The 16845-nt window shown below is 42.4% G+C and overlaps 1 protein-coding gene across 4 annotated transcripts in view; it reads right to left on the bottom strand.

The window, feature by feature from the left end:
* The window catches only part of peli1b (pellino E3 ubiquitin protein ligase 1b), a 159088-nt gene that overhangs the window by 26666 nt on the left and 115577 nt on the right, over positions 1 to 16845 (bottom strand). For all 4 annotated transcript variants that reach the window (XM_060933422.1, XM_060933423.1, XM_060933420.1 and 1 more), the window contains 3 exons: positions 11199 to 11300; positions 10463 to 10660; positions 3582 to 3770 (listed from right to left, as the gene is read on the bottom strand). In XM_060933422.1, the coding sequence (XP_060789405.1) occupies positions 3582 to 3770; positions 10463 to 10660; positions 11199 to 11300 (489 nt within the window). The remainder of the gene's footprint in view (positions 1 to 3581; positions 3771 to 10462; positions 10661 to 11198; positions 11301 to 16845) is intronic.

Here is a 16845-nt window from a genome sequence, read left to right as displayed (position 1 = left end):
CCTGTTTGCAGTGATGTATTAACAACCTGCAATACATCAGGTATAATAAGGTGAAGCACAGATTTTAGAAAGCTAGTAGGCATAATGTCAAGTTCAGATGTGGAGGAACTAAGATTAAGTATAGTCTTATCGAGAGTTCCCTTATCATCTCATCTCATCTCATTATCTCAAGCCGCTTTATCCTTCTACAGGGTCGCAGGCAAGCTGGAGCCTATCCCAGCTGACTACGGGCGAAAGGCGGGGTACACCCTGGACAAGTCGCCAGGTCATCACAGGGCTGACACATAGACACAGACAACCATTCACACTCACGGTCAATTTAGAGTCACCAGTTAACCTAACCTGCATGTCTTTGGACTGTGGGGGAAACCGGAGCACCCGGAGGAAACCCACGCGGACACGGGGAGAACATGCAAACTCCGTTCCCTTATCAATAAGGCTAAAATTTGACATTATAGACACCTCTCTTAGGAGGTGATATGTGGACATATTACTTGCAACTGAACCGTTATGTGCTTGCTTATTGTGGCTACAGATAGTGGCTGGATGGGCGGATTGGATGGATGGAAGGATGGGATGGATGGAATGATGGGATGGGATGGATGGACAGGTGGATGGATGGATGGATGGATGGATGGATGGATGGAATTATGGGATGGGACAGATGGATGGATGGATGGATGGATGGATGGATGGATGGGATGGGATGGATGGACAGATAGACAGATGATGGATGGAAGGATGTGATTGGATGGATGGATGAATAGATGGATGGATTTAAAAAAATTAAATAAATTTTTTTTTAAAAAGGAAAGAATGATAGCTTTTTGGAAGTTTTTTTTTAATTTTGAATTTACACTCGTAGAATAAATTTACAGTTTGTATTTTCCCCCATTTAAAAAAAAAAAGCTTCAGTTAAAAATAATTTTAAGGCTTCGAAAAAACTGTACGGATATTAATATTGGCCGATTCAAAGGGTTTCGATAACAGTATTGACAAAGAAAAAGTGGCATTGTGCCATCCATTATGTAGCTTGTAGTGTAGTTCGCTTTCGACAGCTTTAATATAGTTGAACTACATTTTCTGTAGAGCGGCCAAACTTATAGCTCAACTGAGTACATGTGAAACGCCCTTGGCCAATTCTGCTGAGACAGCGTCCGAGCGACATGTCCTACCTGTTCTAGATATTCATTTCAGACAATGAGCAGAGCACAATCCAGGCTTAAAAAAGGGAATATGAATGGAATGAGGCCTGGTGCCAGTAAACAGCATTCAGGGAAGGGGGAAAAAAAACCCAATGAAAACATATTTAATATGAGCACAGGATGTGAACAAGCTCACGAGCCCATTTAAGATGCCATATCTCAAAATGAAGCTGCTGCTGTTGGAAGCCTTTAATAAACATTGACAATTGATAACATTTGGATTTATAATCTTTATAATCTTAATAAGAGCTGAGTAATAACACTTTTTTTTCACGGTGCGGTTTCCATCAAATCCTGCGCTCTGATTGGCTGGCGAGTGGGTCTGTATCCTACGATACAGACCCCAGTTATGGACCTCTGGCGACTCGCTCGTTCACAAGAAGAAACATAGTAGAATTTTTTTTGTCAACATTTATCTTTTTTTAATAAGATTTATTTATAAGATTATCAAAAATCTTATAAATTTTTGCCAGCATTTCTCAGGAGAATAGCATTAATTTTACAGCATGGATAGCGATAACGAGTGTTCACAGCGAAAGCGAGTTTTACTCCCCTGAGGAAGAAGAAATAAAAGAGAACATTTCAGGAGAAAGCTAAAAACCTCTAACTGTTGCTAACGCCGAGCAAAAACATGGCTGAATCCTGAATGACTCCTATTTGTATAAATAGGGGACTACATAGGCGGCAAAATGTAGTTTTTTTCCTACCATGGAAGTGCACTTGTATACCGAGGAGGAAGCCATTTGCATTACAGCCGTGAATGAGGATTCAAAATGGCGGCTCGGTTTTCCCTTTCGGGCGCTCTCGTTTTCTGTTAGAATTTGGTAAAGAAAAAATATATTATTTACCAGCTTAAGGTCGGTCCGTATGGTGAAATACCGTGACCTCGGCCTTGAATACTGACCTCGGCCCAGAGGGCCTCGCTCAGTACTTTCAAGACCTCGGTCACGATATTTCACGATACGGACCTCCCAGCTGGGAAATAACATTATATATGTACCGTATTTTTCGGACTATAAGTCGCACTTTTTTTCATGGTTCGGCTGGCCATGCGACTTATACTCCGGTGCGACGTATATATATATATATGTTGCATTTTTAAAAATAACTCTCCTTCCAAGATGAACTTTATTCTTCGTCTCTGATGTTATGGTGTTAATGGTCTGAATAACGTTTAATGTTTTTACCTGATATGACGTTAACTGGCAGGCGCACTTTCTGCCTGTTTTTTTCTCTGAGCGGTTGTTGTTTTTTTTCACTAGACGGTTGTTTTTACTACTGTACCTGTCTTTGGAGATGATATACCTATAGCCTACTTGGCCTCTGATTTGATTAAATAAAATTCGACAAAAATGAAGAATGACACTCCTCGATGATGACTACAGCTTTAATAACAAAGATGAAAGAGCCATGGGGCGATAATAAGCCCTACCGGTAAAAATATTCTAAAAGCAAACTGATTAATGCATCAGTAATAGCCTACTAATATTAGTTATAATAATAATCTAGGCTATTAGTAATAACGATAGTGATAGTATTAAAGATAGTAGTAGATATTTAAAATAATCAGACTAGGCTACTTACAGGGCAAAGGGCGTGTTATCACTGCTCAGCTGTTCGTTTATTAAATAAACAATGCAGTCGGGCAGTAACCACGCGCCGCTTATCAGATAGAATCACAGATTCTATGGATAGAATAACCCTTCAAAAAAGTGCGACTTGTAGTCCGGTGCAACGTATATATTTTTTTCGTCTTCAAAACGCATTTTTTGGCTGACGCGACTTAAACTCCGGAGCGACGTATAGTCTGGAAAATACAGTATGTAGTTAGGATTCGGTCATGTGATTGATGCAAGACAGTTAACTGTTAACAGCAGACAGCGATATATGAGCCCTGCGTGTTGCGTGCATGCCTGTGTGTGTACTGACATGCGTATATTTGAGTACGTGTGCATCAGTCGACTTATACAGTTTTAGAGATGATCTGTTTATACACAAGCCTGCTTGGTTATGAAAGTGTATCTTTTTATATACATGTTTCTACAGAGACCGTGTGTGTGTGTGTGTGTGTGTGTGTGTGTGTGTGTGTGTGTGTGTAATATGTTACAGTTTACTGCAGGGGTCTTCAATCCCATCCACAAAGGGCCAGTGTGGCTGCAGGCTTTCATTCCAACCAAGCAGGAGCTACACCTGATTTCACTTGTTTAATCATTTCACCCTCGTCTCCAGTCAACAATCAAGTGAGCCTCCAATTTGGCTGTAATGAAAGCCTGCAGCTACACCGGCCCTTTGCGGATAGGATTGAAGACCCCTGGTTTACTGTAACAGACACACTGCTTTACATGAATTTGCACTGAAGTGTGTGTGAAATCTCACCATTTTGCCCCGCTGCTGTGAGGATCGTGTTTCCCGGAGCGTGAAGACGTTACCACACACTGAGATCTCCCTCCACACGCCGGGTTTGGAGTCCTCGGTGAAGCCATTACGTGGGTGCATCACTAATACACCGTTCGTCGTCAGGCCGTCCATCTGTCCGTCTGACGTTCTCCATTTTGCTGCTTTCTCCTGGAAGACGAGAAGTGGTGTAGCTAAAAATGGGAATCCTAAAGTCACACCACAGTAAACCCACAGTGACAGGCAGCAACAAACACAGCATATAAACCACACTCCTCGGGGTGTTGGTTTTTGTTACCTCGCCCATGACGGAGTAGGGGTAGTATCTCACTTGGCTGCGACAGCCAGCAACTAGTTGGAGACACAACAACTGCGATAAAATATGCAAATTAGCAACAATTTTTCACTTGGAATCACACTGAATTGACATTTGCATACATTTTACCGCAATTGTTGTGTCTCCAACTAGTCGCAGGCCGTCGCAGCCCGGCTTTCCCTCGGCAGGCAGGGAGGTAGAGGAAGCCTCACGGAAACTGACTTGAGAAGGGTTCGCGACGGCTTTGCGACACCAGCGACGCATTTGCGGGTATTTTGAGAGAAATTTTGTCGCACAAATTTTTTGAACATGTTCAAAATTTCAGCGACGAAGGAGCGACACTTTGCGACTCATGCGAGGAAACTGAGAAGCCCCGCGAATGACGTTTGCAATTTGTCGCAGCCCAGTGAGATACTGGCTTAAGCGGGGTGAGGTACTGTAATCAGTGCAGTTTGTTTGTGTGTATGTGTGTCTGTTAACAATCTAGCGTCTAGACGGTTGCACTGACTGACTTCAAATTTTCAGTGTAGATGGGCAATGGTCTGTAAATCACCTGATTAAATTTTGGGGGTAATCGGGTCAAGGTCACCGGAAAGGTCAACCTTTCGGTCAAAATAACATTTTCCAGTATAACTCAAAAACGGTTGCCGATAGACAGATGTTTACTATAATGAGCAGACAGGAACTCCCATATGGCCTTTCATTTGGCACCATGATCTGTGACCTTGAAAGGTCAAACTCAAGGTCACGGATTTTCAAAGGCCTGTAACTTGAAATCGGTTGATGGTAGACAGATATTTACCCTTATCAACTTACAGGAAGTGCCATACGGGCTTTCATTTGGCACCTTTGACCTTGAGTGACCCTGAAAGGTCAAACTGAAGGTCATGGGTTTTCAAAGGGCTATAACTTTAAAATGGTTCATGATAGTCAGATGTTTACCATTATCAACGTATAAGAAGTCCCATATGGGCTTTCAGTTGCTGCCGTGACCTTTGACCTTGAATGACTTTGAAATGTCAAACTCAAGGTCATGGATTTTCATCGCACTAGAACCTGACAGCTGCTGATTGAGAAACATTAACAACATATAGGTATGAAATAAGTGCTGCCGGGCAAGGTTTATGTTGCCTGGCAACACCTTTTTTTTTTTTTTTAATATCTAATCTTTCCCAAGTGACAGACTTCAAGACGCACACCACTCTACCGGTACGTAATCTCACTCTGCAGAAGCAACGTCATTAGATCCCCCTTGGAAAAAGCCTGCCTCCTGCTGTGTTTAGGAATGGGACCTACTGTTATCTCCTCATGTTACAATAAAAGCCACAGCAGCAAGCAATACTGGGCACAGCACGGCGTTTTTAAAATCAGGACAAGCACTCGACTCTATACAGTAGGCCTGCGCGATAACGGAGAATCATTTCCAATTATGGTATTTTGCTCAATATTGAAACTCAGTCAACCTAGAAACATAACATTTTAAATTTAAAAAAAAAAAAACAGCCTTCTCTATTATATTACACGACAGACTGTACTGTTATAAGAAAATAACGATGCACAGCGAAATCCATTATTATTATTTATTTTTTATATAACCACATGGTCTGGACTGTGTTATTCCACGCACACCACAGCGATTTGCCAAAGATTACAGCATTTCATTTATTACTGAATGACACCCAGTATATTTTAAAGGTTTAAAGTTAGGTCCAGAGCTTTTTTTAAATTTTATTTTCTTTCTTTTTCTATTTTCATTTATTTATTTATTTTTTTCCTGTGTGTTTGTGTAGTTTGATGTTTGTTTGAGGGTTTTGTCCGCCGGTTGTAGTGTAGCTCCAGACCCAGTTTTGGGCGTCGGTTCCCTCCAGACCTTGGTTCGCTGTGGGCGATGCCTGCGCTCCCAGCTGTGGACTGCAGTGAGCCTGTTGCTCATTTTACATCGTGGTTGTCCAGCGCTCTGTGCTTTAACGCTTGGCGTGATGTTCCGAGCGATGTTGCTCGGTGGCGTCGCAGCGGCTGTGCAGACGGTTTGGGACACACCAGCGCTCTGCGTGGTGGAGCTTCTGTGCTCGCTTTGTGGATCCATGGCGTGGTGTTTGAGCGATGTTGCTGGCGGCGTGATGGCGGCGGTGCTGGAGATGTGGGACTCGTTTTCGTGCGCCTTTTGGTGGGACTGTGGCTGCTACACCACGGGAATTACATCCTGACCCCTACTCGGTGGACTTTTTACTTTTTATATATTTTTTTTATTATTATTATTTATTATTATTTTTATTTATTTTTTTCTTTGTCTATAATTGTAAAGCGTCCTTGGGTTTCTTGAAAGGCGCTATATAAATTTAACATTATTATTATTATTATAGATTTAACGCTGTGGAAAGTCCAAGAGACAAGTTAGCTCGTATTCTCACCTACATTATAGCCGCAATTATTCTATCCACAGTCACTGGATATGAGCAATCGTGTGCTCTGATTGGCTACTCTACTACTAGGATATCAACTCGTATACCGTGAGTAGAGAAAAACAAAACGGCAGACTGCGTTTCTGAACGAAATAACAAGTCTAGTCGAAAACAAAGCCCCAAAAAATAAAAAGCAACAAAACATGGAATGAAAGTGTTTGATGGTAAGAATGTATTTTTTCTTGCCAAGAATTATTGCATTTTTCACAAATTGCTCCTGTCGTTTCGCCAGTTTGCTTACATCTTAAGCGGAAATTATTTTGTCGGATGTTTTGTATAAAAGTTATTTATTGAATTTGCAAAAAATAAAAATGCTCCGTTTACCAAAAATAAAAAAAAATATCTAAAAAATTTAAAATTAAAATAAAACAAAAACGCTCTGTTTATCAAATTAGAGGTGGCACGGCGGTGTAGTGGTTAGCACTGTCGCCTCACAACAAGAAGGTTCTGGGTTCGAGCCCAGCAGCTGACGAGGGCCTTTCTGTGTGGAGTTTGCATGTTCTCCCCGTGTCTGTGTGGGTTTCCTCCGCAGTCCAAAGACATGTGGTTAGGTTAACCTGGGGCAGCCTTGGGCTGAAGTGCCCGTGAGCGAGAGACCTGACCCCCAACGGCTCCCTGGGTGCTGTAGCGTAGCTGCCCATTGCTCTGGGTGTGTGTGTGTGCACTCATTGCTCGTGTGTGTGTTCACTGCTTCAGATGGGTTAAATGCAGAGAGGAATTTCACTGTGATTAAGTGTACGCTGTTGTTCTAAAATCCAGTGAATGTGGATAGAATAAAACAGTTATTCTACTCAACCTCGTCGTACACGGCTATCAGCTCACATACGACTCGATTTCGTGGAATAACTTAATTATAAACGGCCTTTTATTATTAGAGTCTTTGTGATACAAGTCCTTGTGTATGAGCTGTTACTAAGGCTGCAACGATACATTAGGCCACAATACGATACGTATCACGATATTAGGGTCACGATACGATACGTATCGCGATACACAATGATACACGACAAACTGGTGTGAAAATGTCAAAAATGACATTTTTAATATGAATCAACAATAACACCATACATTTATGCAGACATTACAGTGTATGAGAAATGATGAGCGATCAGCCGACAAACAGATAATAACACATCCTTCATCTGTTTACATAAAAGGGTGACTTCTTACCATGCTTACAGTTCTTACTAAATACCAATATATCAGCAATGCATGCACATTACATGCAGTGTGTGGAATAATCCACTGTACATATGCAGAGATTGGACTCACCAACTGACTTAGCTGGACTAAAACAGACTAGTTGATTAAAGCACCATTTGCACAACAGCATCTGTCTTTCAAAAACAAACTAATAACGAAGCTACCTCGTGTATTAGCAACACGTGCCAACGTCAATGTTACCAAACGATCTGATTGGCTACGGACAGAACCGAATGCACACGGAAGCGCACGATCTACTGCGCAAGCGCGAATACCTCGGACACGGTATTGAAACTGCCCCGCACGTAAAAGTTGATCACTCTGAACTTAGTAGCTTATCATCGTTAGCATATTGACTACGGTCACACACGGACTGGCCATTGGGAGTAGCGGGAGTTTTCCCGGTGGGCCGGTGGTTCAGCGTGGGCCGGTGGAGAAAAAAACAAAACAAAACAGAAACTGTTAACATTGCTTATCATATTAAAGGCCAGCGCGCAACTGTTTTTTTTTTTTCCGCTGGCCCACACTGAACCACCGGCCCACCGGGAAAACTCCCGCTACTCCCGATGGCCAGTCCGTGTGTGAGTACGGTGTATGATAAATTGATTGCAGGACTTAATTGTTACCGTGTTCGAAATGACGAGAGCGGCATATGTCAATTTCCCAAATGTTTCCAAATAAATACCCACCTTTCGTGTCATTTCGACGATCACGCCCGACTATAATTGTTTTGAGTATAATATAGTCTCTACATGCGGAAAATGAGTTAGTATCGTCATGTATCACGATTCGTTTTGGCCGGCGATACATATCGTATCGTGGCGAAAGTATCGCGATGCATTGGTGAATCGTTGCACCCCTAGCTGTTACTGTAGAAACAATAGCATTTAGCACAAGTGCATTAATAGAAACCCATTGTTAATCTTTTACAGCCAGGAATTACCGGTGCTGTTCTGTTAAAACAAGATGAACTGTGAGCTACTGCTCATTTACGTATCCCTCGCTCTCGCTTATATCAGAACGCAAGCAATCGAAGGAATAGGACACTTATTATGAATGCTGACTTCGACAAATAATTAACCCTGAAACAAGTAAGTAAAGAGCAGTGTTCTCCCCAGGGATTTCAAATAGCATCCTGGTAAACTGTCATTTTGCTTCTTGAAACAGCATCAAAATCCACCCTATTCAGTCGGTAAACAGGAAGTCGATGTGCAACAGACCTGAAAACGGTATACACGGTATAGAACCCCAGGCTGAAGCTCGGTACCAAATATCAAGCAGTTGTGATTTGTAGTTGCTGAGAAAAGTGTTACGAAAATTTTGTAAATCCAAGCTATATATTTCGTAAATACATTCAATCGGTAAACAGGAAGTCGACGTGCGACAAACCTGAAAACGGTAGACACGGTATAGAACTCCAGGCTGAAGCTCGCTACCAAATATCAAGCAGTTGTGATTTGTAGTTGCTGAGAAAAGTGCTACGAAAATTTTGTAAATCCACGCTATATGTTTCGTAAATACATTCAGTCGGTAAACAGGAAGTCGACGTGCGACAAACCTGAAAACGGTGTACACGGTATAGAAACCCAGGATGAAGCTCGGTGCCAAATATCAAGCAGTTGTGATTTGTAGTTGCTGAGAAAAGTGTTACGAAAATTTTGTAAAATCCACGCTACAGGTTTCGTAAATACATTCAGTCGGTAAACAGGAAGTCGACATGCAACAGACCTGAAAACGGTATACACAGTATAGAAACCCAGGGTGAAGCTCGGTACCAAATATCAAGCAGTTGTGATTTATAGTTGCTGAGAAAAGTGTTACGAAAATTTTGTAAATCCACGCTATATGTTTCGTAAATACATTCAGTCGGTAAACAGGAAGTCGACGTGCGACAGACCTGAAAACGGTATACATGATATAGAACCCCAGGCTGAAGCTCGCTACCAAATATCAAGCAGTTGTGATTTGTAGTTGCTGAGAAAAGTGTTAGGAAAATTTTGTAAATCCACGCTACAGGTTTCGTAAATACATTCAGTCGGTAAACAGGAAGTCGACATGCGACAGACCTGAAAACGGTGTATATACGGTATAAGCTGAAGTTTGGTACCAAGTGGCTATGATTTGTGGTTGCTGAGAAAAAGGGTGTTTCTGTCGGACAGAGGTAAACCAGTATACCCCACCCACCCCACCCCCTTTTGGAGCGTGGGTATAATACACATCTTCTGACCAGTCAGATTGGAGAATTCAGCTGTGCTGTGGAATAAAAAGCCTCTATTCATTCAAAAGGACAAATCAGATTACGATTGCTGCTGGATGTGTTTTCATGAATATAAACATCTTTACCCAGGCAGCTGAAAGGAGAGCTTGTGTTGTAAATGCACCAGAGTCGGAGAACTTCGAAACTCAGCAATATTGGAGCCAATTATGTTGAACTGACTGAGGGAGTATGATGATGATGATGATAGAAACAGCCATACTATACCGTGATTATCCTGCTTTGTGTCACAATACACTTTAAAATATTTAATGCGCAGACGGTTCGGCTCCTGGTTCAGAAGTTTATTTATACGGGTAGCCAAGAGTCTATAGCGCTCCAGTGTCCTTGACTACGCCCATTATCCTAAAGTGCACACTTTCCACCACCCCATTCCTCTGTTCCATCCAGGGCAAAATGAGAAAACTGTCACATCTGGTGAGTGAGGAATAACACCGAGACCCTGAGCTCAATCCAGCTCGGACTCGATTAGAAAGTACGTGCACTTTTAAAGGGCCCAGGAGACACTTCCCTTAAAACAGCTTCTCCTGCACTGCACATTTAATGTACATATTTAATGACGAAGGCTGTCTTTTCTGCTCGTGTGTCAGTTTCGGTGTCTCCTTACCCCGAGGAAGATGTTTTTGGAGGAGTCGAAGCCAGCGGCATAGATGCGGGCCGTGTAGGGCGGGGTTCGCTGGCACATGATGCGGCAGGCGAAGCGTGAGATGGTGCTCTGGACGGTCTGCGTGTCCGAGTTACTCTGGCTGCCAGGGACGGTGTCCGTCACCACGAAATCTATTGGACTTTCTGTGGAACGACCGATCTGAGGACAAAGAGAACCAGACAGGTTTTGATGTCGCACACTGCAATTTACTACACTTTTTTAGATTTACTTTCCAAAAAGAAATGCATTCTTTTCTATAATGGACAGGAATTACGCTTCACACCCTGCCCTTCCTATCTTGTGTGTGCCCCTACAGATGACTCGCCTTGTTCGTCTTATTTTAAACCCAAAGTAAACACTTCCACAGTCGCACACGGTTCTCCACCCAGTAACACACTGGGACTTTGAAACAACGGTCTTGATTACAGTTAGAAAGAAACCATGTAGTGGAATCTTCCTGGTTTAAACCAGATGAAGAAAGCAGGGCCAGTTTCGAGATATTCCATTGCTCGTGCAGTCGTGTGCAAATCTGTATCAAACCCCTACGGTGCAGTGGAACACTCAGGAAGCAGTAACACACAAGGCATTATATGAATTCTGGTACTGGGAGCTTTGTTTCATCACAACCTTCATTTTCAACATTAATGCAATTCATTCATCATCCCTGCTGGGTATGTAAAGATGTGTGCGTGTGTACCTGGAACATGTCTGTATTGCTGTCGTGATTGTACTCTACCACCACAGTCTGAGCTCGGGAAAGCGTGTAGGAGATACTGTGCTGGTCCTTGTTACTTATGGCCTGAAAGAGAGAGAGCGAGATAGAGAGAGAGTGAATATATGTGTGTGTGTGTGTGTGTGTGTGTGTGTGTGTGTGTGTGTGTGTGTGTGTGAGAGAGAGAGATTGTGTGAGAGTGTGTTTTTGAGAGTGCGGTCGAGAGCGCAAGAGAGAGAACGTGTGTGAGAAAGCAAGAGAGAAAGAGTGAATGTGTGAGAAAGCAAGAGAGAGACAGATAGAGTGAATGTGTGAGAGAGAGAATGTGTGAGAAAGCGAGAGAGAGAGAGAGAATGTGTGTGAGAAAGCAAGAGAGAGACAGAGCGAATGTGTGAGAGAGAATATGTGAGAAAGCGAGAGACACAGATAGAGCGAATGTGTGAGAGAGACAGAGAGAATGTGTGTGAGAAAGCAAGAGAGACACAGAGTGAATGTGTGAGAGAGAGACAGAGAATGTGTGAGAAAGCGAGAGAGATGGAATGAATGTGAGAAAGCGAGAGACACAGATAGAGCGAATGTGTGAGAGAGACAGAGAATGTGTGTGAGAAAGCAAGAGAGAGACAGAGAATGTGTGTGAGAAAGCGAGAGAGAGACATGGAGTGAATGTGTGTGAGAAAGCGAGAGAGAGACACAGATGGAGCAAATGTGTGAGAAAGCGAGAGAGAGAGACAGAGAATGTGTGAGAAAGCGAATATGTGAGAAAGCAAGGTAGAGTGAATGTGTGTGAGTGTTTGAGAGTGCGTGAGTGTGAGAGTGTGTGAGAGCAAGAGAGACCATGTGAGAGAGAGAGAGACAGAGTGAATGTGTGTGAGAAAGTGAGAGAGAGAGAGAGAGAGAGAGAGAGAGAGAGAGAGAGAGAGTGAACATGTGTGAGAAAGCGAGAGAGTGAATGTGTGTGAGAAAGCGAGAGAGAGACAGAGTGAATGTGTGAGAAAGCGAGAGAGAGACAGAGAGAGAGTGAATGTGTGAGAAAGCAAGGTAGAGTGAATGTGTGTGAGAGTGTTTGAGAGCACGTGAGAGTATGAGAGAAAGTGTGAGAGCAAGAGAGACCATGTGAGAGTGAATGTGTGACAGAGTGAGAGAGAACGTGTGTGAGAGACAGCGAGAGAGAGAGGGACGAACGAGCAGAAGAATGACAATGACACAGCAGGTGGGAGAGAGAAAGAAAATCAAAATAATGACAATGAATATGAAAAATAACATCAGAAGAGAAAGAATGAAAGTAAGATAACGTGAGGAGAGAAATGGTCAATTAGAGAGAGAGAGAGATAAAAGAAGTATACCCTTTAAAAACTAACAAATCAAAAGCATCTGAACAGTGCTGGCTCTGTTTCACAGAGAATGAAGTCCACACTAATACCATATTTATTACTTTCTAAAAACAGAACACGCATGAATGAAATACGCAGCTGTCAAACGTAGCACCTCTATCACGCCGAGCGATCAAACTACGCCACTCCGAACCTGCTCCAAGTGATAAAGCTACACTGCTCTTCGAAACAGAAAATTAATGAAATTAACGAGTGCTGTTTTTCTTACTTGCTCACCTTGGGCTTAAAGAACAGCTTGGGCAGAATGTTTCACCTGGTTAGAATATTCCAACTACATTCCCTAACCGTATTCACTTAGCCATGGCATGTTTGGAGTGTGAAATAATTAAGCATTTTAATTCAGAATATAATTATATCGCAAATAATTGTTTCAATTTTTAAATCTTTTTATTTTACTCTTGTATGAAACAGTGATGTGCGAGTCTAACCTGGACCCTAGATGCGTCCTTTATTTGCTAGCTTTGTACCTCCAGTGTTAAAAAAAAAAAAAAACAAGAAAAAAAAAAGAAAGAAAAAAAAGAGAACCAACAGCAAACATGTCTTGGCCGAGTCGGAGAACCTGCCATTATTTTCATTTAAGCAGGACTAACACTTCATCTAACAGCACCATTTACTAATGGCTTACAGGTGAAACTCGATCCAAAACAGCTTGCTTCTTTGAACACGCGCGCTAGATGTTCGCAATGTACGTTCATTAGTTTGGGGAAACAAGAATGCACATGTGCCCGGTGCCTGATTGTTGCATATGGTGCAGTTTCAGAGCCAAGGCAGAGAAGCACACAAGTTGTTTACTAGCTCAAGCGCATCCAGATGTGTGAGGCAACAAAGATATGAGAGCCTACATCCTGTGCTAGTGTGTGAATGCATGCGTGCGAGGACGACTGATCGATCGATAGATAGATAGATCTAACCATGAATACTTTTAAAATGTCCTCCTTTTAGGGGTCTGTTGTAGATTTATTGCACAGCTCGCAAACTTAAAGTGCTGATGACACGTTTTTGACATCTTTGACGATGTTTTAGAACATAAAAAGTAATTCCCGATGATCCATATATTAATTCACGAAGGCGCCTATTTTACAAGTTATGATAAAAAACGCGGCTATTTGGGCAAATTTGACAGGGCTTCAGCACCCAGGAGACGGAGGAGGAGGAGGAGCTATATGACATCAGCGAAAGAACCTTCCTCCTAACTTACCAGTTTGTTGTTGATGCGACAGGTGTTCAGTTTGTCATTATTAGTATTATTATTATACATTATTATATACATTAGTTATTATGCCTTCGCATTGTGTTGCCGGCTTTTGCTCCAAAACCTACAAGGATGGGGTAAGTTTATTCAAGTTTCCCAGAGATCCCGAGCTGCATGCGAAGTGGGTGAAGCAAGTCAGGCGCACTCGTGACAAGTAGGAGCCCTCACCAACATCCGTCCTGTGCTCTGAACACTTCGATTTGGATTGTTTTGACACCCTTCCCAGCTTAAAAGAATCTCTTGGGTGTTCAGTTCAGCACAAACGTGTGTTACGACCATCAGCAGTGCCTACACAGTGTTGCCAGATTGGGAGGTTTCCCGCCCAGTTGAGCGGTTTCAAGTGCATTTTGGTGGGTTTTGAACATATTTTGGGCTGGAAAATGTCAGCAGTATCTGTTTCCCAGCCCAAAATATGTTCAAAACCCACCAAAATGCATTTGAAACCGCCCAACTGGGCGGGATTCCTCCCAATCTGGCAACACTGCCAGTATTCCGGAGGGGGTCTACTAGCAGCTATGCCGGATCCAAAGACAGTCCTCCTGTCAGAACATGTGTTGTGAAACGACATAAGATAAAGGTACGTAGAGCTATAGATTCTACATGATAATCATAAATGTAATCATAAAGTCGGCGTGATATCAGTCACGTATTTGCTTGTGAAAGCTTGCGGCTTTCATGTAACTGCCGCCTAGCAACGAGAGGCAAAGGGTAAAGAGGGTAGGCTATTATAGATTCTATTCGGAAGAGATCAACACAATTCTAGACTCCCAGAAGAGGAAGAGCTAGCACTAGAGAGTTCACCGGCGTTTTCATGCGCCATTTCCATTGAGTAGAACCAGAGTAGAACAGCCAGTGAACCGCAGCGTGTTCTCCCACTGACGTCACAACATGGCCGCGAGCCATGGACCCAGTTTTCTTGCGCTGTGCAATTAAAAGTTGGATATCTGCGTAACAACAGCTTCTTTTCACGTAATTATAACAGAAATCTAACATGTCTGCCATCAGCCCTTTAAATGGTAATCAGTTGGGCATATTTAATACCCTGTCCACACTAGGGATTTTGTACCGATACGAAACTACTTTCGTACCGCAACACCTGTCCACACTAGCAACTATACCGGTACTGTAGCGGTATAACTGTATCGGTACGAAACCCACAAATGTATGGGTTTCGTACCGGTACAGTATCGGTACTGTAGCGCTTCGCGTAGTGTGGACAGATGAAGCGGTTCTGTATCGATACAAATATAATGCACATGCGCAAAGTCACACACCTCAATCGATGTCTTCGCTGAATAAAATAGTGAAGAACGGAGATTCGTTTGTTTCTTTCTCAACTGCCTCGCGTGTTTTATACGATTCGACTGAATAAATGACCACCAGAAATACAGACTGTACACTGACAACAAAAAGCACACACACGTTGTTTCATCCGTACGGAAGCCGAGAGAGGCCCTTCATATAATCCTTTTTTTTTTATTCACCTTGTTATCCCGAGATAACGACATAATTAATTCAAGATCTCGAGAAAACAACACAACTAATTCGAGATCTCGAGAAAACAAAACCGTTATTCCGTGATCTCGAGTAAACAGCTGAGAAATGGTTCATTCAGGTGCGCCAAGAGACTTGTGATATGCTGACTTTGGGGCTATTTCTCATTCTGTATAGACGCAACTTTGGTCATTAGAATGTCTGGAATAATCGATCACCTAATAAGGCAATATTTTGATCAGGGGTTGACACAGGGAGAGATTGCATTAAGTCTTTTAATAAGGGATCATTTCAAAATTAGTCCGCGGCACCTCTGCAGAAGACTGGCCCGGCTTCGTCTCTACCGACGGAGATACAGTGATCCAGCTGACATCATGAAATAATTGTTTTGTTTTCTTGAGATCTCGAAATAACGGATGCCATATATTCTCGGAAGGAAGTTACTCGGTAACCACGGAAACATTTCGCGCACGCACATTTCAACTACCGTGAAAGAAAACCGCAAACATTTCTCGCTAGTGTGGACAGATGCACTAAACTGTACCGGTATACTTTGTATCGATACAGTTACACCACTTTCGTACCGGTATAAGTGTGAACACAGCATAACAGTTATTCCACAAAATCGAGTCGTATATGAGCTGATAGGGCTGTAAGCCGTGTACAACGAGATTGAGTGGAATAACTGCTTTATTCTCTCCACATTCACTGGATTTTGAGAAACAGAGCATTTTTATTTTTTGCAAATGCGATCAATAAAGACTTCATGCAAAACGTCCGACAAAATCGTTTCCGTTTAGAATGTCAACAAACCGTCGAAATGACAGGAGCAAATTTGTGAAAACTGCTATAATTATTCTTGGGAAAAAAAAAAAAGGATATGTTCTTCCAATCAAATACTTTCATTCCATATTTTGTTGCACTTTATTTTTTGGGGTTTTCTTTCCAAGTAGAGTTTTTATTTCGTCCTTGGTTAGTTCGGCAACACGCTCCGCCATTTTGTTTTTCTTCTTTCGGGTTTTTTGGTGGTTGGCAAACCAACTTAAAAGGTGCGTTACTGCCACTGACTGGGCTGGAGTATGGAACAGGAGATATTTGGGGGACGACGACGATATTCTTTTAGCTGTTTCCATACATGTCAACCTATACGGAATGTCCGTATTTTATACGGAATTGATTCAATAAACGTAGTATACGGGCGTATAAATAAAGTTATACGGATTCTTAAAAAAAAAAAACTTCAATATTTATTTAGAGCTATAATCAATTCCCACGATGATAAAAGAGCGCATAACATTTACAAACGTACTGTACACCACAGACAGCCAGTAAAGAGTCTTATGAAATCGCGCGTTATCTTGTGGTAGCGAGACTTCGTTCCACTTTTGATCATGCGCACACCGCATTGCGAGAATCCCGCCAACCGGGAAGTCATAGACATATAAACATAGACGCCGCCTTCTGCGTAGAATCATACGTCATCCTCGCCGCCATA

Source organism: Neoarius graeffei, chromosome 11 (assembly GCF_027579695.1).
Source record: "Neoarius graeffei isolate fNeoGra1 chromosome 11, fNeoGra1.pri, whole genome shotgun sequence".
Taxonomy (NCBI): domain Eukaryota; kingdom Metazoa; phylum Chordata; class Actinopteri; order Siluriformes; family Ariidae; genus Neoarius; species Neoarius graeffei.
The sequence above is the reverse complement of the archived record's forward strand: the minus strand, read 5'-3'. Positions and strand labels throughout refer to the sequence as shown.